The 20,602-nt window shown below is 48.0% G+C and overlaps 10 protein-coding genes across 10 annotated transcripts; 3 read left to right on the top strand and 7 right to left on the bottom strand.

The window, feature by feature from the left end:
- Positions 1–186: 186 nt before the first annotated feature.
- N7487_007897 (GNAT family N-acetyltransferase) lies at positions 187–801 on the bottom strand (the record flags this gene model as incomplete). The annotated part of the gene is made up of 1 exon (XM_056875627.1): positions 187–801. The coding sequence occupies one exon, from the start codon at positions 799–801 to the stop codon at positions 187–189; it is 615 nt and encodes a 204-aa protein (XP_056727815.1).
- Positions 802–1,628: 827 nt separating this feature from the next.
- Positions 1,629–2,441, bottom strand: N7487_007896 (thioredoxin family protein; the record flags this gene model as incomplete). The annotated part of the gene is made up of 3 exons (XM_056875626.1): positions 1,629–1,926; positions 2,058–2,224; positions 2,439–2,441. 3 exons carry the CDS (start codon positions 2,439–2,441, stop codon positions 1,629–1,631), a joined length of 468 nt encoding a protein of 155 aa, XP_056727814.1.
- A 969-nt stretch (positions 2,442–3,410) lies between these two features.
- On the top strand, positions 3,411–6,321 carry N7487_007895 (uncharacterized protein; the record flags this gene model as incomplete). The annotated part of the gene is made up of 3 exons (XM_056875625.1): positions 3,411–3,725; positions 3,777–3,986; positions 4,045–6,321. The coding sequence occupies 3 exons, from the start codon at positions 3,411–3,413 to the stop codon at positions 6,319–6,321; spliced, it is 2,802 nt and encodes a 933-aa protein (XP_056727813.1).
- A 667-nt stretch (positions 6,322–6,988) lies between these two features.
- N7487_007894 (uncharacterized protein) lies at positions 6,989–8,537 on the top strand (the record flags this gene model as incomplete). Its single annotated transcript, XM_056875624.1, has 2 exons — positions 6,989–7,044; positions 7,100–8,537. The coding sequence occupies 2 exons, from the start codon at positions 6,989–6,991 to the stop codon at positions 8,535–8,537; spliced, it is 1,494 nt and encodes a 497-aa protein (XP_056727812.1).
- A 1,030-nt stretch (positions 8,538–9,567) lies between these two features.
- N7487_007893 (uncharacterized protein) lies at positions 9,568–11,103 on the bottom strand (the record flags this gene model as incomplete). Its single annotated transcript, XM_056875623.1, has 1 exon — positions 9,568–11,103. One exon carries the CDS (start codon positions 11,101–11,103, stop codon positions 9,568–9,570), a length of 1,536 nt encoding a protein of 511 aa, XP_056727811.1.
- A 52-nt stretch (positions 11,104–11,155) lies between these two features.
- On the bottom strand, positions 11,156–11,815 carry N7487_007892 (uncharacterized protein; the record flags this gene model as incomplete). Its single annotated transcript, XM_056875622.1, has 1 exon — positions 11,156–11,815. One exon carries the CDS (start codon positions 11,813–11,815, stop codon positions 11,156–11,158), a length of 660 nt encoding a protein of 219 aa, XP_056727810.1.
- Positions 11,816–14,247: 2,432 nt separating this feature from the next.
- Positions 14,248–14,457, bottom strand: N7487_007891 (uncharacterized protein; the record flags this gene model as incomplete). The annotated part of the gene is made up of 1 exon (XM_056875621.1): positions 14,248–14,457. The coding sequence occupies one exon, from the start codon at positions 14,455–14,457 to the stop codon at positions 14,248–14,250; it is 210 nt and encodes a 69-aa protein (XP_056727809.1).
- A 2,379-nt stretch (positions 14,458–16,836) lies between these two features.
- Positions 16,837–17,951, bottom strand: N7487_007890 (translation initiation factor eIF2B subunit alpha; the record flags this gene model as incomplete). The annotated part of the gene is made up of 2 exons (XM_056875620.1): positions 16,837–17,848; positions 17,902–17,951. The coding sequence occupies 2 exons, from the start codon at positions 17,949–17,951 to the stop codon at positions 16,837–16,839; spliced, it is 1,062 nt and encodes a 353-aa protein (XP_056727808.1).
- A 229-nt stretch (positions 17,952–18,180) lies between these two features.
- Positions 18,181–19,757, top strand: nuf2 (kinetochore-associated Ndc80 complex subunit NUF2; the record flags this gene model as incomplete). The annotated part of the gene is made up of 4 exons (XM_056875619.1): positions 18,181–18,300; positions 18,350–18,610; positions 18,676–19,590; positions 19,644–19,757. 4 exons carry the CDS (start codon positions 18,181–18,183, stop codon positions 19,755–19,757), a joined length of 1,410 nt encoding a protein of 469 aa, XP_056727807.1.
- A 147-nt stretch (positions 19,758–19,904) lies between these two features.
- N7487_007888 (uncharacterized protein) lies at positions 19,905–20,552 on the bottom strand (the record flags this gene model as incomplete). Its single annotated transcript, XM_056875618.1, has 1 exon — positions 19,905–20,552. One exon carries the CDS (start codon positions 20,550–20,552, stop codon positions 19,905–19,907), a length of 648 nt encoding a protein of 215 aa, XP_056727806.1.
- Between the last annotated feature and the right edge of the window lie 50 nt (positions 20,553–20,602).

Genomic DNA, 20,602 nt, shown 5'->3' with positions numbered 1-20,602 from the left:
TTGATATAGATCAGTTCTGTCTCACTTCTATCTCTTCAACCTCCTCTCTCTCTCTTTTTCTTTGTTTATCTCGCCTACTCTTACTAGAAGTACTTGATAAGAAAAGTTTAAAAAAATAAAATCAAGGTCTTGTCATTGAAGCATAGAAAGCGCCCTACGTTGTATCAACTCCACTTCCAACGATGGCTACCTCTTCGTCTGGGGCTGACGTTCCTCCCAGTCCTTCTTCAGCATAGACATGTTCACTTCGTTCCACCACTCACCATCCTTGAAGTAACATTCTTTCCTTTCTCCCTCTGTGTGGAACCCGACCTCATCACATAGCTTGCCCATTCGCAAATTCCACGACGGAATATTCACCTCTACCCGGTGTAGATTGGCACTGTTAAATGCCCACTTCAAAGCCCAGTTGATCGCCTCAGCTTCATAATGTCGGTGCTCCTTCTCGATGCTGACTTCCAACTGGGAGCATCGATGATGGACCATATCTCGATGAGATGATTTCAAGAAAATTGTACCAATGGGAAAACCGCAGTAGTACTCATTGTTTATGTAGGCAATCACAAACAAATGTGATCTCCTCTGGAGGTGTTTGGCAACGCGGGAGGTGAAATTAACGTCCATCGGCCGTGGGGTTGATGCACACCAGTTGATGATTGAAGACGAAGATGTTTGAAAAGAATGAAAGAACTCATCATCTTCTTTAAAATTGTAGCTACGGAAGTCTAGATTCTCAGAGCGGAACGCCTTTGGGATGGACGCTCTGTGGTCATCCGCATCACTCTTTGAATCAGGACACATACTTGAGGCGAGTGATTACTCAATGCTCAAGTTAGCTGGGGATGTGAATGGATATGGGAGATGGAGAGAGGGACGATGGAAAAGATACAACAACTCACGGTTTATATAGGCAGCTATTGAATTGTTTGTTGTCCTGCAGGCACAACTCCCCTCTCTCAGCTCTTCACATTGCACTATGCAGTTCAAACCTAACACACTCTATGGCTATTTGCCAGTCATGGGTACACGTAGGTATGGGTAACCATCTGCCATTTTCGCGAAATCAAACTTGTATCTCCGATATTCTCCCACTCAAACTTCCCTTTGATAATGTTGGAAATACATATTGTCAACCTACGTACCCAATTAGAGTTCGATATTTGAACGGGAATGGGGCATACCTACATAGGTATATTACTGTGCTTGAACTCTAGTGATCTGCATATTAAACATCAATGCTTTTTCTACAATAGTTCACAAAAACTGTGGGGAATTCCACTGCAGGTTGCTGCACGTAATCTGTCGATCGGGCTGCATGCAAGCTATAGTACAGAACTTGTACAAAATGTACACTTAATTCAACCCTCAAGTCCTTGGTACATAACTCTTTTCCCAACATATGTATTTTTATTATAGAAACAGCACAGTATATTAGCCAACCTGACTTCCAAACAAAGTCAAACAACCTCATCGACAAAACAAAAGCAAGCGAAGAGTCTACATCGCAAAGACACCGAAATTTGTGGAATGGTATGTATTCAGTATTTAATTAGATCGCCCATCCCTCCAAAGAAAAAAAAAGATCATAGATCAATGGTATGAACAAGCAAGAATCTCAGTTTTCAAATCTATGCAAGGATAGCCTTGAGACCAGCCTGGATGGCAGGGGGGTTGGCACCCTTGACCTCCTGCTTGCGCTCACCACCGTTGTAGAAGTGGAAGGTAGGCATAGCAGAGACACCGTTGGCAGCGGCAACCTCGGAGAGGTCATCGACGTCGACCTTGTAGAACTGAACGTTGGTGTGCTCCTCGCTGAGCTTCTCGAGGGCAGGGGCGATGGCCTTGCAGGGACCGCACCAGACGGCGTGGAAGTCGACGACGACGGGGCCGGTGGCCTCAGTGACCTTGGTCTTGTACTCCTCGACGCTGGAGAACGAGTGTTAGCTGGTGTGTCTATAATGTTTTGCGAAATGACCGGGACGAATGTGTAGGACATATTTCCAGGATCCAAACACAGATGCGAAAGCGGGGGTATATGAATTAAAAGTCGGACTTACGAGGTGATAGGAGTGACACCCATTTTGAGAGAAGAAGGCGTGAAGCGCGGGATAGGTGTGGAAGAAAAGGGTCGGAAAGCGGTGCGCTGGACGGAAGTCGATCGGTTGAGTAGCGATGAAATTCCGGAGATTGTTCTGGGAGTAGAACGAAGAGACGAAGGCTTGAACTGGAGTGGATATAAGTATTTCAATTGGAGGGGTAGAGTGAGGGGCGCTGGGTTTTTATAGGGCCATGACGTTCCCAGCAGAGGCGATTAGGTAAGACGAGCTGAATAATGGATCGGAGCTGGCCCCGGTCTTGGAGGTCCGGAAGTCTCTGGAGCTTGCTGGGCGTTCGACTGGGATTTTTCCAAGGCTGCGAAGATTTCAATGGAGACTTACCATGTTGAGATTTGTCAGTACTTTCCGTATTCTTTCGTACCTGGTTGATATCAAATGTCGCTGATCAAGAGAGGTGAAGCTGACAGGGAATGACGTGCTCCCCGACCTCGGGAGGTTGGGTCGCTTACGAATAAGATGGAGTCTGGAACTGTCAGCATTTCCCGATCTGCCCAGGTGGGCACACCACATACAAACAGACTACATAGTTACTACATAACAATATATGTAGTATGTACTTATCCTCGCAAAGCTCATCAGGTTGTTTGTCAGCTGGAGGTAAGTTTTACTTATTATGTTGTACAACTACGCTAAGAAAAGGGTTAGAGCGCGTATATATAAACCTAATACGGGCCAACTAGGACCTAAAATAACGGAAAGATATCCGCGCAGCCTTTATATTTTACTTGTACAAGGTAGCAGACGGCTAACGGGCTTCCAGAAACTGCCATAAGTGAGGTCTTTTAGGCTGTGGCTTTGCTGAATCTCATGCCACGCACCCCCTACTTCCACCAATGCCCAATCTCCGCTTAGCACAGCAATAAGACATCCCTCGAGTTTTCTATCATTCCTAAGGGCGTCGCGCCTGTGTCTTTGATCTCCACACTATACCCACCATAGAGCGGAAAGACTAAATTTACTCTCGCCCGCCAATAACAACATCAAAGCACAGCCAACACCTTAGTTCAACACCTTAGTTCCGTTTATATCTACCCGCGACTTTGGCGTAAGCGCCTCGATGAGTTGGGCGCTTGGCACAGCGAACTATGATAGGCAAACAGTGCCTATTAGTGCATAATCATGCGACTAGGCGCATTTATGCACTTTTCGCTCTCTACTCCTTATGCCATGGGATTATCCCACGTGACTCTACACGAGTCAGGCTGGTGCGGCTGAGCGAGAGAGGGCGCTGTCTTTGTTTTCGATAACTGTTCACGGGTGACACTTCAATCCCGGCCGGGCTCACTTCTAACCATGGCAAGAACAGAACTTGTGAATGATATGAAACTGGACGCCGAGGTTCATCCCGACGGCACCTCACACCCCACCTTTCAACCCGACTACGCCCAAGGAATCACTGGCAGATGGCGGCCGAAGGTCGAAATCTGGAGGAGAGGGAAGATACTTGGCGCAGGGACATTCGGGACAGTCTGGATTGAGAAATGTGTACCAAGTGAAGGCCCCGCTAAGGTGCGAGCTGTGAAGATGGTCAAGAAGTCATCGAATCCTTCCGAACAGATGTACTGTGATCAAGAACTCGAAGCTATGGCGAAGTTTTCTCGACCAAGGGTGGGTACTATGCTCAAATGAATTCATTATGTGGATGTTGATATCGATTAGTATTCAGGGTTGTTCGTAGAATGCTTAGGGTGGTTCGAGGATCGGCATTTCATCTTTATTGCCATGGAATATATGAAGTTGGGAGATCTTCAACACCATCTTCGCGGCCCATTACCGGAAAGCGAAGCACGGCAAATCTGTACTCAACTTCTACGGGGTATTCAATGTCTGCACGACAATCAGTTCGTCCACCGAGATCTCAAACCCGGGGTATGTTTCCTAGGACTGACTGGGTCAGATTAGGTCGCAGAGTCACTGACTATATAAGAATGTCTTGGTCGTGAACGAGGGGCCTAATTGGCACGTTAAAATTGGCGATTTCGGCGTCAGCAAACGGTACGAAAGGGCCGCCTTGCAATCGAAGGTGGGCACTCCGCTTTACCTGGCACCCGAATTACTTGGATTGTACCCTCCTGGTATGAGCTTGCAGAAACTCCGCCTCTATACACATCGCGTTGATATTTGGTCACTGGGCGTGATGGTGTTCTATCTCCTTTGCCACGACTATCCATTCCCGAGCGATAACAGCCTCTCGTTGTACGTCCGGACTTCCAACTTCCCGTCCTACCGCAAACTTCGGTCTGTTACCCAGGAGGGCCAAAGATTTCTCGAATCTCTTTTGGCTGCAGATGCGACAGTGCGGTTGTCCGCTAAAGAAGCTCTCCAAGACGGATGGTTGAAACAACCATCCTTCGACCCGATCTCAGGAATTTCGCGTATGGGCCTTTCCGAAACATCGGGTTCAAATCCAATAGACACTACTAACGAAGCTTCGAGAGGCTGGGGTGACGGAGAAGTTTCTTCCGTAAAAGTTGACGACCAAACAAGCTGGACCGCATGGAGGCCACAGAGCAAATCCACAGGCCTACAGCAGTCCAAATCTGTGGGACAGACTCCGGTCTCCGGTCTGCCGGATGACTTGAACACGGCTCATAACAAAGGGCTGTCGTTACTGAGCCAAAAGCAGCATGCAGACGCTCAGAAAATGCTGCAGAAGGCTGTTGAATTGCGCGAACATGCTTTGGGTGCCTATCACGAAGACACACTGGCTTCTCTTACTTTATTGGGCGATGCTCTTGTTGGCCAGGAGAAGTATGCTGAAGCCGAGGCTATGTATCGAAACATCTGGGTGAGACAAAGCCGAGCTCTTGGCGAGAAACATGTCGACACCCTCAGATCTCTATACATGCTAGGCAAAGTCCTCAACAACCAAGGTAAGAATGTCGAGGCCGAAACCGTGTGCCGGGACGCCTGGGAAGGCGGGGAGCGGGCTTTGGGAGAAGTCCATAAAGACACGTTGGCTTCTCTTCATGAATTAGGCGATGCTCTTACCTGTCAAGATAAGGAGGCCGAAGCCGAATTTGTATACCGGAACGCCTGGGAAGGGCGGAAGCGGACTCTGGGAGAAGCCCACGAAGACACGCTGGCCTCTCTTCATGGATTAGGCGATGCTCTTACCTGTCAAGATAAGGAGGCCGAAGCCGAAGTTATATTCCGGAACGCCTGGGAAGGACGGAAGCAGACTCTGGGAGAAGCCCACGAAGACACGCTGGCCTCTCTTCATGGATTAGGCGATGCTCTTACCTGTCAAAATAAGGAGGCCGAAGCCGAAGTTATATTCCGGACCGCCTGGGAAGGACGGAAGCGGACATTGGGAGAAGCCCATGAAGACACGCTGGCGTCTCTTCAAAAACTAGGTGGCGTTCTTAGCTTCCAAGATAAGCATGCCGAAGCCGAAAGCGTGTACCGGGACGCCTGGGAAGGGCGGAAATGGGCCTTGGGGGAAGCCCATGAAGACACGCTGGCGTCTCTTCATGACTTGGGTGATGCTCTTCTCCGTCAAGATAAAACTGGCGAAGCCGAAGACGTGTACCGGGACGCTTGGGAAGGTCGAAAGCGGACTCTTGGCGAGGATCATTATCAGACCATGTCCTCTCTACAGGCATTAGGCGATACTCTTACCAGCCAAAAAAAGCATGCCGACGCCGAGCAACTATACCGACAGGCCTGGAAGGCACGCAGAGAAGCGTTTGGAGCAAAAGATGAGGACACACTTAGGTTACTTCATTGCCTAGCCCAGGCACTTCATTACCATGGAAAGCACACTCAAGCCGAAGTGTTATTTCGGAAGGCCTGGGAGGGGCGTAAAGAAACCCTTGGAGTCAACGATTTCGGGACACTCCAGTCTCTTGACCGCCTGAGTTCAACTCTCACTTGGCAACACAAGTGGTCCGAAGCAGAAACATTACAACGTCAGGTTTACAAGGGTTATCGGGAAATGTTTGGAGCAAGCCACTCGGAAACCCTTAGGTCTCTTCACATCCTAGGCCAAATTCTTAATTCTCAGAGCAAGTACGCCGATGCTGAAGTTGTATTTCGAAAAGCCTGGAAAGGGCGCAGTGAAACCCTTGGTGCAAACGACGAAGACACACTGGAATCTCTGGATTACCTACGCGATGTTCTTCGTGTCAGTCCGCCATCGAAAATAACGGCACGCAAGCCCAAGCGCAGTCTACGAGAAAGTCTGGGTTCATTCTTGAGATGATGCGCCGTCAGCTTGTCTGCAATGCATAGGTCCCCCCTTCTACCGTGACAACTGTCATCCGCGACGAAGGCCAATCTCCTATACTCATTCCCATCGAACTACATGCTGTATTGAATGATTCAATTGACCATTTTATCATTGGAAGTCATGTTGCATATTAGAAATGCGCGATATCAAATACTTGAGGAACGACGGCCCATACTTCCTTGGCTGCCCATTTTGGATGACCCTAGCTTTATTGGCAACTTGAAAGTGCTGAGCTCTGAGTTGCCAGCAACATGCTACTCTTCTTCTTGAGGGATGAGATGACTGGCAATCCTCCCATTTTTCTATAGCTTTCCAGACCTGCAATTCTTTTAGTCAATGATCACCAAATCATGGGAGGCGACAATGTGTAAGATCAAGAGTTGCGGACAGTGTTATTTATCGGTAGAGATATTAGATCCCTTTTCTCACAGCAAAGTACATTTGGCAAGCAGTGTCTATTGGTGGATAATCATGCGGCTATAGTAGCCGCATTTATAGGGCACTTGACTCTCTGTATCATGTGATCCTCGACGTGTCAACCCAGTGCGGCTGAGCGAGAGCGCTATATCCCTCAGAAACCCTTAGCTTTCTAAGCTTCATCGAATACTGAAGATCAAAGAGCATACCCCATTGGTGTACCATGAGCGGCTTAGAGATTGGGCTTGCTTTGCCCGGTATCATTGATTTATGTTTAACGTACGTGGCTATATATATAGGCCACTGCGCATTGCCCTGTACTAATGTTCCTCAGATACGGAAAAGACATTGTGACCGCATACAAGGATTTCAAACATGCTGATGAAGAGGTCGAAGAGCGTAAACTTGCTATCGACGCTGCTTGGGCCAAAACATCAGAACAATTAGCCTTTCTACGTCGTGTGTGGGATAGACTAAGCGAAAATTACCGGGACCTCCAGAGCCGCATGCTTCGTCATTTCGAGAAAAAGCTAGAGGCTGCCGTGAGGGAGCTCAGCAAACTTGACGATCAGGCCGCTAAGAGCGGAAGTCGGTTGCTAGGCAAGTCAAAGGCAGCGAAATATGCTTTGTTGAAAAAGGAATCGCTCGACAGGGCAATCCAGAATCTTCGAGTGTGGCAAAATGAGTTCGATACGACCTGGTACTTGGTTCTGCTAATAGCCGATGAGGCCATTGACAAAGCGTTGGTCAAGCGCACAGGAACTGAGAAATTATCTGTTGCTAGACATGTACGGAGTGCGCTACGACCAGAGCCACAACGAGAGGCTACGGTTTTCCTTTCCGGAAGCAAGCTTCAGTCTGCTAAACGCTCTGAAATCCCATATTCAACATCAGAAGTGGTCGAGATTGCGGGCGGCGGTACGTTTATCTTGGATTCTGCGGACTGTTCGTCTAGAAAAGACGCTGTCACATTCTCAAAGAATGTACGGAGCCTAGCTATAAGACTTCAACAGGTCGATGCGAATGGATTTCATCTCCTTAAATGCCATGGTGTGGCTCGCATAACGGACCCAAACACTAAGCAGCTTCTCTCATTCGACTTCATCTTCAACTTCCCCAAAGGATGCCAGAAACCCCAGAGTCTTCGGAGCCACCTTCTCTCCCGCGTAACCCATTCTCTCAGTGACAGAATCAGTCTTGCTAAGCAGCTTGCCACATCTATCAGCTATATCCATGTCCTGGAATTTGTGCACAAGAATATTCGCCCAGAGACTATTTTGATTTTTGAAGGCGTTGGATCTCATCTAGGTCCATTATACTTGCTAGGATTCAGAGCATTTCGCATGGCTGACAACAAAACATTACGACTGGGCAACTCTATTTGGTCTGAAAACATCTACCAACATCCTGATCGACAAGGAAGCAACCCCTGTGTGGACTATGTCATGCAGCATGATATATACAGCCTCGGAGTATGCCTCCTCGAGATTGGACTTTGGGATTCACTCGTGAGTAGCGAAGGAGACGCAAATGGCTCGCTAGCTGGTGTGAACTGTGATCCTTCGACCTTCAATAGAGATAGTTCGCTTAAGGATCACTTCATGACGTTGGCGAAGAAACAGCTACCGATTAGAATGGGAGAGATGTACACGCAGGTTGTTGTTAACTGTCTAACTTGCATGGATGAAACGAACGAAGATTTTGGCGATGAGAGCGAATTCGAGGATGGCGATGGCATCCTGATTGGGGTCAAATACATTGAGAAGGTATAGTACTGTCTATTCATTGCATGAATGTAATGGAAGAAATCCAACCGGACTAATAACTAAACAGATTCTTCTTTTGCTCGGTGAAATAACGGTCTAATTCGATAGGAGGACCCACATGTTACTCCCCTGAGTGCGTGATCAGCAGAGAGGTTATTCCATAAATACAAGATCAGAGTAGCGATTGCATATGAATTTATAGATGCTGTCCATGCTCTCCACTCTACAGAACGAGCTTATATATATGGATATACGGTAGAAGTATACATAACGGATCGAATGTCCCTAGACTCTCCTATACAGACAGTATGATGTAGACCAACTTCCCAAGTATGGAGCAGGAAAGTTTAACGTTGAACACCGTAGGCCGTGATATTAGAAATACAAAAACCACCCAAACAGGATGCCAGCAATGGCTGTTGGGCTGTACTAAATACATGGAATCAATAGGAAGTTCAAAAATATCATCATGACTAGATCTCAATGTAAGATAAACACTGCTTGAGAAATTGAAATCAGTAAATTCCCAAAGGAACATGTCTTATCAATATCAGCAATGGAAAGGTAGAATCAAAAGGACCAGAAGCCAACTATGTGCAACGAAGAAAAGCGCTTGAAGGGGAATAAGAATTTATCAACTTGGTTATGTATTCAACAACAGGAATAGGAAGAAATAGAATTCATGCATATGGTAAAGATAAAAACATGGGGCGGCGAGGGGGTATCAACAGATCGAATGGCAGAAATGAGGTCGCAAAGGGGAATAATGGGATACAGGGCGAGGGGGGATATCGGAATCGTACAGGTGGCCAAAGGATAAACCCAAGGCTCATGGGAGGATATTTTGACAAAGGAAAGTGACAAAAGAAATTGACAAAGGGAAGGTTCAAAGGACCTCAGTATTTCGTCTTAGTCCTGGCGACGGTCGACAGGCCAGCGGTGCCCGTTTACCATGCCATGACACGGCGATAAATGAGGTAATGGTAGATCCAGTTTGGCTGATGTTAAATAGCGATAGTGATCACTAATACCCAGTCTATTCGGCATAACCAATCTCGGCTTTCGCGCTAGGGATCCGGTGCAGTTCCGGAGTTGTCTCCTCCATGATGTAATCTTCTTCTGCGGAGATGGGGGTCAAAGAAGGGAATCCTCTAAGCAATCCCTGTGTAGACTTGGGACGGACCACCGGGTTCACCAGAACAGCACGGCGACCGACCTCGTTGTGCCATCTTTCAGCGGGGTTGCTTGCTGGGCTGTCTGTGGCTTCCGGTTCGAGCTCTGGCTCACCAAGAACATTGCTGCTAATACGGCGGGACTCATCCAGTGATTCAACCTCTTCGGGGGCATCTGCGGGGGACTCCAACGAGTCTCGGCCAAATGAGTTCAAATTCGATCGAACAGGGCTGCTGGGCTTTTGTGACATCCGCCGGAAAAACTGGCCGGACATCCAAGATCCCTCAGAATCAATTGAAGCCAAAGATTGGGAAAGTGGCACATTATCGGCTTCAATGTCCATACTATCCGAAGCCCATGACCGATGATGGCTTCGGTTCGGGTTTTTGATATCCACGCCGGGGCTAGGTGTTGGTTCGTGCAAGAAAGTCTCATCCCTTTCGAGAGAGGACTCTAGAACTTCCTCCGGAATATCTGGCGACTGTAGGCGGGAATCAGGAGGTGACAGGGGTTCGTCACCAAAGTGTTCAGTGAACTTGGATTGAGAGCGCTTGACGGTTCCAGTGGGCATTAAGATTCTCGGAGGGATTATTGAGGGCGGAGGAGGTGATGACTGGGTCTGAATTTTGTAGAACGATTCATGCGAGGCGTTGGTAACTTCAGGAGTAGTGTCGTGGAATCGCTCTTTGTATGTCCTCTTGAGACGAGAAGAACCACGCCGGAAGAGGGAGGTGATAGTATTCCCCCGACGACCACTGGTGTCGGAAAGTCGGCGTTCTGAGTCAACCCCTCTAGAGATGTCCGATGTGGAGCTGGGTGCACAGATTTGTGACTGGCTTGGGGTATTTAGCCCATGGCGAAGTGACGAATGAGAGGGAGAAAGGGTAGTCCGGGACATGGTAATATCGTTTGACGGGGCGAAGCTAGGACGTTGAACCAATCTTCGCTCACGAACGGAACCATCATCGATGGTTCCAACTACGCGAGAGCTTTCTCTCGATTCGCGTCCAGTGTTCTCGCTGTCCTTGGAAGCTCGCAGCGGCCACGATTCGTTCTCCGGTGCGACAGCCGTTGGTTCTTCGATTTGAGGGGCGATGGTCTCTTCGTTCAAGACAACATCCTCAGGCTCGGCAACTTCAGCGATTGACGGCTCGGGTTGGGCGATTTCGGGTTCAGGTTCGGGCTCGGCGTGGGTGGCGGCCTGGAGTTTTTGTTCCTCCGCCTGCTGAGCATCAGCCCTCTCCTGCAGCTTCCGCCGTAACCTTTCCTGGTCGTCGACCTGCTTCTTCTCCCGGCGGCGACGGTCACGATCCAGCAGCTCTCTCAAAGCCCCGGCATCTAATGAATCAGCGAGTTCATTCACTCGTCGCTTAGAATAATAGAAATCTTCTTCAGACATGGTCATGGCCTGAAGCCTCTCTCTTTCCTGCCGGCTAGAAGCGGGCGGGTTACTACTTCTGGCGGTCTGCAGACGGGGGGGCCTCGACGTAACGAACGATGGGTCGTGGAGTCAAGGCAGCAAAAGCGTTGACCTTGTAGGTGTATGGGTCGGAGATGTCAGACGTGGAGGAGGTGGCGGAGTCACGGATGGAGAGGCTGATGTCAGACATATATCGGTCGGCACGCCTACCATTTGCCTTTCGGCGGCGATTTTCCAGTGCATAATCAGTTGGACGATGGGGGATATCGATGGGGGTGGACGAGAGCATGCGAATCTCACGCTCGCGCATGATCTCGTTTGCCTTGCGCTTGCTCAGCTTGCGTCGTAATTTATTCGGGACATGCGCATTTTGGCTTGGTTTCCGCCTCAACAGCGAACCTGTTCTTGAGAGTGGATGATCACGTGGCGGGGGGTCCCGTGGATGATCGGCAAGGGAAGCAGGGCGATCTAGTGATGAGATAGGTCGATTTGAAGGCACGAGGGCCGAGCTGCGCCGGCTGTCTGCAGCATCCGCCCGTGACGTGCGGTTGGTTTGGCGTTTGGATTGTTTGCGGCCCAATGTAGGCTCCATGGTAGGTTCGGCAAACGAGGAATGAAGGTCAGCAGCTTCGGCACCGGTCACTTGGATGGTGTGCCGCTTGCTCTTGCGACTAAAGGGCCATATCGCCATAGCACTTTGGGGGCACAAGCCCAGGGACAAGTGGGATCAGTTATCGGTATCAGGTTGGTGTGATGATAGTTTGGCTGAACTCATGGAGGGTGGAACGGAGAGTTGAGGAAAGTGACTGGGAGTCAGGGTGATGACACAGGTGTCATGGATAGTTGGTAAAGGAAGGAAGGTTGAAAAGGTCAAGTTCTATCAGAGGGAAAGAGACAGGGAGACAGGGAGACAGGGAGAGAGAGAGAGAAAGAGGAAGGAGAAAGAAAGGAAGTAAAAAGGTGAAAGGGCCGAAAAAAGAAAATAGAAACGCCCAAAGGGAAATCAAGAAATGGACCTTTTTTGTTTTTTTGTCTGAAAAATAGAAAAACCTTGGCATTTGCTTTCTTATTTTTTATTTTACTTCTATTATATTATATTGTTTATTGTGGATTGTGCATTGTTTATTGTGTATTATACATTCTATTCTACTATACGTAGTACCTACTTCTATACAAAGTCATGTTGACAGTGACACGGGTACCTGGTACCTTGATCCTAAGTTGGTAGACAATTCTTCAAAAGTCTGTCACACAGAGAGTCTAGATTTCCTTTTTGGAAATTGGCAGTTGACCTGTGGGGGAAAAGAAATATCCACTTAGGGTGGACTCCAGAATGACGCACTGTTTATGACTATTATAAATATTATAAATCTACATCCCTTTGGGATACATTATTGAAATCTTCTATCAGATTGAATAGATGTATAATGAATAATCTTATTGTCTTAGGTATCTATTCAATAATTCTCGGAAATGAGAGTAATATTGACCCTTTCACCCCTGTACAACCATTCCCTCGTGCCCTCTCACGCGGGAAGGCCAAGCCACCGTTTAAACGCCCAGTGGAGCCCTGAGTCCGTGGTAGCCCTTTCGTTGGGTTGACACGCGGGAAGTCGATCTTACCTATGTACCTAGGTACACACTTATACCATTTGGGGGAAATTTTGTACTTTTTGTAGACTAGTTAGGAGAACCTGCAGGGACTATATGTAAATCAATAATATTGTAAGGGGAAATATATCGTGCCCATACTTGAATAGAGAAATGATCGGCGAATTTTGTTAATGGGAATGTCTTAGTTCGCTCTACTACTCCGTCCGGAGTACGGAGTATAGGATAATAATTTATTACCATTATATTATCTAGTATTATATACCACTAATTCCAATTTCGATGCATATTATATTATATTATCCAGTATTATATACAGAGTACTCTGTATTGTAGTGCCCTTTCTGCCTTGGTTCTATTCAACATTCATATTCAAGGCGTCTAGCAACCCAGTACGACATATGGAGCATGATGCTAATTATATCCATTGAGAATCCAGCGGGTTGCAAGGTGTCAGCAATATTATTTGATTTTGATTCAAGGTGGTTCGGATTAGATCCAGGGTGTTGTCTAGAGCCCCTCCTTGCCTCTATTACTATTACAGATCCTATATTCAATGTTGCTATCCTCCGTACGGAGTATTGTATTCCATATTGTATTCTCTATTGTGTCCACCTTATCTCCCTTGTACAGGTACTCCATACCTCTCCACAAATCATTGATGTTTACAATAACGTGGCTTTACAACATCAATACCACTCCACTTCTGGTCTCAGATTGTTCCACCGTGGTTCCTGCATTTTGATCACAACGGTCGACCTCAGTTACCTCTGATCTAACAACGGAGAACGCTGTTCGGACTTAAAGGCCAAGAATAGCTCAGAGACAACGTCTAAAATCGGGTTTGGCAGGGGGGGTTGAGCCACCAAATCTGCAAGGAGCAGACAGCCGCCATCAAATTCCTGTATTTTATTTTTAATTTTCCATTCAAACACAGACTCATAAGCATTGAGAATATTCGATGGCCCGATCGTATTCCCGATCTCATTCTTCAGTATTTCAATATCTAGACTTTCAACCTCATCCAGTATAGAAGGTTTCTATACATCGCACTCTCAATTTAACATGATATCATAATTCCCATTCCCCAGTCAATACCTATTTGTAGACACTGGAAGGATCGAGGCAAGCCATTGAAAATTCGCCACGAAGGCAACCGCCACCGCAACATACCAAAATCAGCCAGGGCAACTCAGGTCACAACCAATGACTTACACTCTACAGAGTACACATAACCCCAATTGGATCAATCCAAAAAAAATGCGCCTACCCGCTAATTCTAACCAAACGCCGAAAATACAACATGCAGACCCGCATTCCATGCGATACCGGTGAGAGAGAAACGGCGAAACTCGATGAGATATCCAACCCGTGGACAACAAATGTGTGACTTGATAATAGATCTTCCCGTGATCCCCCCGACACTAACCAGATCCGCGCGGACCGGTACAAGTATCATCATCACCGCCAACTGAACCCAACTAAATGAATCCCTCTAGCAATGAAAGAAACTCAGTTGCTCATGCGCTTCCTCAGCCGATTCGGCTCCCGTTCCAGGACGCTGTATTTGCGGCTCCCACGTCGACTCAGAAGGCGTCTGATAGACCAGCCACTGTGGCGGTGGACATCGGATGTAGACCGCAGACCGGAACTCTGGGTTTCAGATCCCAGGTGGAGCTTTTGGTTAGGTCGGGAGCCTGTCGTTGGGGATTGGGCATCCATGGTTTTTTTTTGTTGGTGAGAGCGTTGTCAACGCAAGTGACGTGTGTGGTAGGGCGTTGAGGCGAGGAGCGGGGGTGGCTGATGTCTGTCGGACGGCCGTTGGAATTTCGCGCGTGGATGCAGGTATAGTTTGTTTGAGACTACCTAGGTAGATTGCTTTTGGCGTTTAATTCTCTATGCTTTAGGTTGGAGGTGAGGTTTGCTGGTTTGGTTAGGGACCAGAGAGCGGGGTTGGATCTTGTGGGGCATGGCGGGATACTTTTGTTGATCTTTGATCTTCTACGTAGACAAGGTAGACAAGTAAGTGACTTGGTATTCTCTTTCATGTACGGAGTAGAGCATTCAGGGTTCAGGGCGTTTGGTGGGCATGCAGCTGCACCCTCGTGTGGCCACTTGAAGGTTCTGGTTGTTCCAGGCCTTCGAGGCGATTAAGGCGGCTTAGACCCTATTTTTGCTCGGTGTCAAGTGACACACTGGTGATGCGGAGTCTGACGGTGATCCATTTCTGTTTCAGGTTTCAGGGCCTCGATCGAAATATACAGCCTCACCTATGGACGACGATATATATTGAAGACCGGATCGTGAGAAACGTTATTCTGAAAATTGTACTGTCACAAGGTTTCAAGTTCCTTGATGTCAATACTTTCGTATTCAAGTTGATTAAAGTTCATTAAGCATGCATTTAGGCCCGCGTGATATATTTTAGGCGCAGTTCTATATCACTTGATTGATATTCACAGAACTACAATATGATAGAATAATGCACGATGTACTTGAAAAATGCAAGATGCATAACTAATAGGACTGATGGAATCTTCCACTAATTTAAACCCGATCATCCCCCAGATTCTAATTGGCGGAATATGCTAAATTTGTAAACTAGCCCCGTCTTCATACCCAAAGCTGGCGATCTATGACTCGAACAGGAAACCCTCGGCGTGTCACACACAGAATCCTAGAATTACTATTTCATAACCCACAATATCTTGAGAAAAACCATGTGAAGTACAAAATAATAATCTTCTCCCAAGAACCCCGCATCTGCGTTCCATCATTCTCCGACGAGGATTCTTAATCTCGTACTCGTATTGGCTGGAAGGATCCGGAAGTGTGTGTCAGTTGGGAGAAAAAATAGAAAATGTCTAGAATCTGCTCTGTCAAGTGTCGGTCTAGCTATGTTTATAATGTCTCGAGAGCATGAGATCTCATTGAATGAAGAGTCTTTCTTATCTTTCCATCTATGTGTTTTAACCAGAGAGTTTGACCTGGTTCCAAACCTCCTTACCCCCTGAAACCATCTATACCGCAGACAATACTCCCTCCACTAGCAAAACGCTGGCATCATTTACTTGACCCCGTCGTGGTCTCCTGACACCCTCGAATCATTTCCCATCACATATAAACATCTCATTCATCCTCACCGACTTTCTGATTGAAATCCTTCAAACATGGTAGCTTTGTGGATATTCGTGGCTCTTGGTTACTTGCTGCTGTATGCGTTTGCATCACAGCAAACGCAGGAATGGTGTGTTATCATCAACCGCATTGCCAATTGAGCTTTTTGCCATGATATGATTGGAAGGTTGGGACACAAATGGGCTGCGCTGCCTCGGTTCAATTGTTGCCTTGTGATCAAACAATTCGTTTCATGCTCGGCTGCGGATTGGCATTGTGCGATTCAGGCTTGAATACCCAATCATGAGTTATGATGCACGACGATTTTACGACTTATCCTTTGGATAAAATGAGAAGAGATATGATGGCTGGGGTTACTAGGGCCTAGGGGGGCTGGACAAAGAACTTATCCATGTACAGGGTAAATCCTTCTATGAGGGGTTCCATACATGATGTTCAGCATATAAGACTGCGAAGGGGCTACAACCGGGGTCTTTGATGATTATTGATGATGACGACTGCATGACTTTGATGGAAGGCGTTTGATACCACGGGAGACCAGGCTACAGTTTTGTACTTTGTTTAAAAGACTTGAGATTCACATTTTTTTAATTACTTTTTGCGTTCGATCAAGCCTCTTCTCAAGAAAAGATCCCCCAAATTGAAAACCATTCCATATCCATGTCCATCCATATCGAGGTGTTCGATGACAGGAATAGAGAGGGGTCTGATTTGCCCATGTCCCTGCAGCTTGTGTTTGTGTTGCATACTGGAGATAATGTGACAGATATCCACATTAGATTTGGACGTGTGAAGAGGGGCAATCCCGTCTTGTTCGCTTGAGATGATTCTTCCATATGGTAAGGCCGCATGAAATGCATGTGTCACATTAAATTATTCCCCGCCATATCATCTTGATGAAACTTTTTGAGAGGTTGGGAAATCCACAGCAGAAAAGGCTGCTATGTATGACATGTGTTTTCTTCAGAACCAGATTTTGATCAATTCCTCACTGACAGCACTAGGAGTCAACACACCGCTGTCTGTGATCAGTGCAGAGATCAGGTGAGGGGGAGTGAAATCAACGGAGTCGCAGAGGGGTAGCTTGATTGGGGTGTCGCCATTTGTGTCGGCGACGGAGGACTGCTGCTTGCGCTCCTCTGCAAGGTCTTCCTCGGACTTGAACTCGAGAACTTGCTGCTCAATTGGCAGGTCGTACTGGCCAAGAGGGTACAAGCGAACAAACTTGTGACTCTCTGCTACCACGTAGAATGGCTTTCCAATAGCCTTGGCAAGGAGACCGATCTGGTAGGTTCCCATGCGAGACACAATACCTCCATTCTCCACCACACCCTCCGCACCCACAATAACCATATCAGCTTTGCCGAGGGAATATGCCACCGCAGATTCGGGAATTGTTGAAACTGGTACACCCTTTGCTCTCAGAGCACGAACTGTTTCCATACCCTCGGGTTCTTCATTCGGGTGCTTGCAATCCTGGGAAGTCGAAGACAGAACATAGATAACACGGAACCGCACAGCTGAAGGGCCACCTTCCTCATCTGCGGCTTTTTGCAACAGTGCTGCGACAGCTCGGGAGCCACCGTTTGTGAGGATGGTGCTGCCATCGCGAATGAAGCCGCGGCCGAATGCTGCGATTTTGTCTCGGCTTTCCTTGGCACGTCGGATGAACAGCCGTCCGTTTGACAAGAGATGTGTGCGGATAGCCTTGAAATCGCCTGCGGGGCCCAGTTGTCCAGGGCGTTGTAATGTGGTAATCAGGTATCGTTGGAAAAGATCGGTTCCGGCAGAGAGACCGATAGGGTTGGGAATGGATCGTTTCAGGTGTGCGGTGGATTTTTCGAGTAGATCCAAGGTCTCTGATATCGTTGAAGAGGCTGACTGTGTGAGAAGAAGGACAAGAGCTTCAATGGCCGCAATAGGCATCGTAAGGTCGGCATCGGAGCGGAGGAGTTCATTGTAGGTTGCGACAATGCTGGAGGAACAGTGAGCAGATGCGAAGGGTCCGAGGGAGCGCGATTTACTTACTCGAAGGGTTTGGTATCGGCCACAGCCGCACTTGAGGTGGTAGAAGCCATGCTGTTTAAGTGTCGAAGATACGAAAGTGAGAACAAAGCAATATAGAAGGAAGAGAAAGAGTCATGAATTCTATGTTTGTCTAGTTTGCATAATGCCCCTCCAGGCACTAACCCCGATCGGGCGGCGTGCGGGATTGTCTCCAAGTAAACAATCAACTCCGATCAACAACAAATAGGCTACCCACTTTGTCAATAAGCCCCTTGCCTGGTGATAGGTTCCCATACTATCATGTCGCGCAACTCTACCGCGATGGGGTATAACAGCCGCATGAGCCAGCAATTCCAAGGAAACCAGCACCACGGTCGAGGTCGCAAGAAGGAGGACGAAAATGACGCCCTCATGCGTCTGGTGAGCTTGATTTCTGCCCGAGCTTGCGTCTGATACTAATATAAAATAGCCCGACAAAGAGATCGCAGGATGCATCAACGATATCGGTATACCGTTTACCCTCGCCGACTTGGCTAAACCCAACGCCCAGCAAATCCAGATGGTGTTTGAATGGTTCGCAGAACTTCTCATGAACACGACCCGGGAGACAGTGGAACCCGCGATGCATGCGGCTGCAGAAGATATATGCGGCGACTACCCTGATATAGTTCCCAATGACACCCGCAACCTCATGGGTTTCTTCATGATGCTCCGAAAGCTATTAGCGGAGGTATTTGCTCATCAATGGCTACAAAAAACCCTGGAGAGTATGCTAATTCTTTTGGTGCCAAATAGTGCGGTGTCAACGACTTCACTTTCACAGATCTGACCAAACCGACGCATGAGCGACTCGTCAAAATCTTCTCATACTTGATCAACTTTGTTCGATTCCGGGAATCGCAAACACCTGTGATCGATGAGCACTTCAATAAGACGGAGAAAACGAAATCGCGCATTGACGAACTTCTTGCGGAAAATCAGGAAATGGAATTAAGACTGAGGGAGATGCGACAGGATCTCCAATCCAACGAAGCGCATGTGAGGGAGAAGGTTTCCCGAAACGATGCGCTCAAGGCGCGGTTATTGGAACTCGGTAGAGAGCAGTCGCGAGTCGCAGAAACACTCGATCGAGTTAAGACGGAAAGAGCTCGGCGGCAGCAGCAGTTGGAAGAGAAGACCGAGCGAACCGTCCGTTCTCGACAAGAAGCGGAGAAGCTGCGGCCTTATGTACTCGAGTCTCCGGCTACCCTCCAGTCATCACTAGCTGAACTATCCGAGAGTCTGATGAGAGAAAAAGCCTCCATTGATGCTATGGAGAGACGGGCACGCGCATTGCAGACCTCATCAGATACGTTTACCGTGGTTTCCAACGATGTGCAGGGATGTGTTAAATTACTCGATGACATTGCAGCCGAAATGCAAAAAGAGGACGAAGAGGAGTCTCGTGCTGCCAGAACTGCAGAGGCTATCTCGGACAGGGGGAACAGCGTCCGCGAGGTCGAGCAGACTGAGAAGCTCCTGCAGCGTCAACTGGCCCGTTGGCTCGAGCGTATCGAGGCACTCCAGAAAAATGCACAGGAGAAGGCCGAACTTGCGCAAGCACGCATGGAAGAACTCCGAAATGTTCAAAAACAACTCCGCGAGGAACGTGCGGAGAAGCAACGCGATATGGAGCGGAGACGTATTCGCATTGAACAGACAGAGAAGAAGGTATGCTTTACCCCGTTTTGTAGGGATGGGCCATTGCTAACACACTCTTCTAGATGGTCGACTTGAAGGAGAACATCGAGACTGAGATTCAGTCAGCCCACGACCAGTACCTAAAGCTAGAGTCACATATCAAGCTGTACATGACAGAGATGGAGAAGTCTCTATGATCAATCAGTTGTCATTTATGTGCGAAACAGGAGTTCAGCGGTCAGCTATAGGATACCCGGACAGTACAGATCCATTCTCAGGAGTTTTTATTATGTTACAATATCATGTCTGATTTCAGTGTTAAGCGTGTTCCAGTCTTTTCCAGTTCAATGGTGGTGGCCAATTTCAAACTCAAACCAGCGTTCGGCAACCCGTTTCACGGTGACGCCTCGTCCGCCCCAGGTATTTTGATCCGATCGCATTCGAACTGACCCGTTCAGTAAAGGAACGTTCGCATCCCATAGCTTGCTTCCCTTAACGGTGCTCGAAGGGTCCAGCGCATCCATGCACTCATAAAGTTGGAGATCCATCCCCGCCCTGGCGGAAGCCTCAACGACAGAGGCAAGTGTTCTCGAAAGGCCCTGCGCTGAGAACTCCGAAGTCGTGACATGCAAAGCTATCATATCAAGGACCGCAAGGAGTTGTCGGTCATTAGAAAGCGACCCGTCCTCGATAGTCACATCAACGGCAGGACCTAAAACAGCAAGGTATGCCCGAAGACTCTCTAAACTCGGGCAGAACGCCAGCCGTATTTTGCTAGATCTCGCAAGCAACCCGATGGTTTTTGTAAGCAGGCCATGACCCGCGGCAGTGTCTGGGTCAGCGAGCTGTGAGCGAATGGCTGCTGTGAGTTGCACCATGAACTCGGCCCTGGTTGCACAGACAATGAGATGGGTATCTGAATTCCCTTCAAGTAGTTGCTGCAGGAGGTCGGACACCAAATTGCAGTGGGCGATCGTGAATGTTGGACTCATTGCTTCAGATGGCTGTGTTGTAGCTCCCACTTATTGCCCCTTCGTAATCA

This window comes from Penicillium crustosum, assembly GCF_028827405.1.
Source record: "Penicillium crustosum strain IBT 35664 chromosome Unknown utg000003l_segment0_segment0, whole genome shotgun sequence".
Taxonomy (NCBI): domain Eukaryota; kingdom Fungi; phylum Ascomycota; class Eurotiomycetes; order Eurotiales; family Aspergillaceae; genus Penicillium; species Penicillium crustosum.
This window is presented reverse-complemented; position numbering and strand designations above follow the sequence as displayed.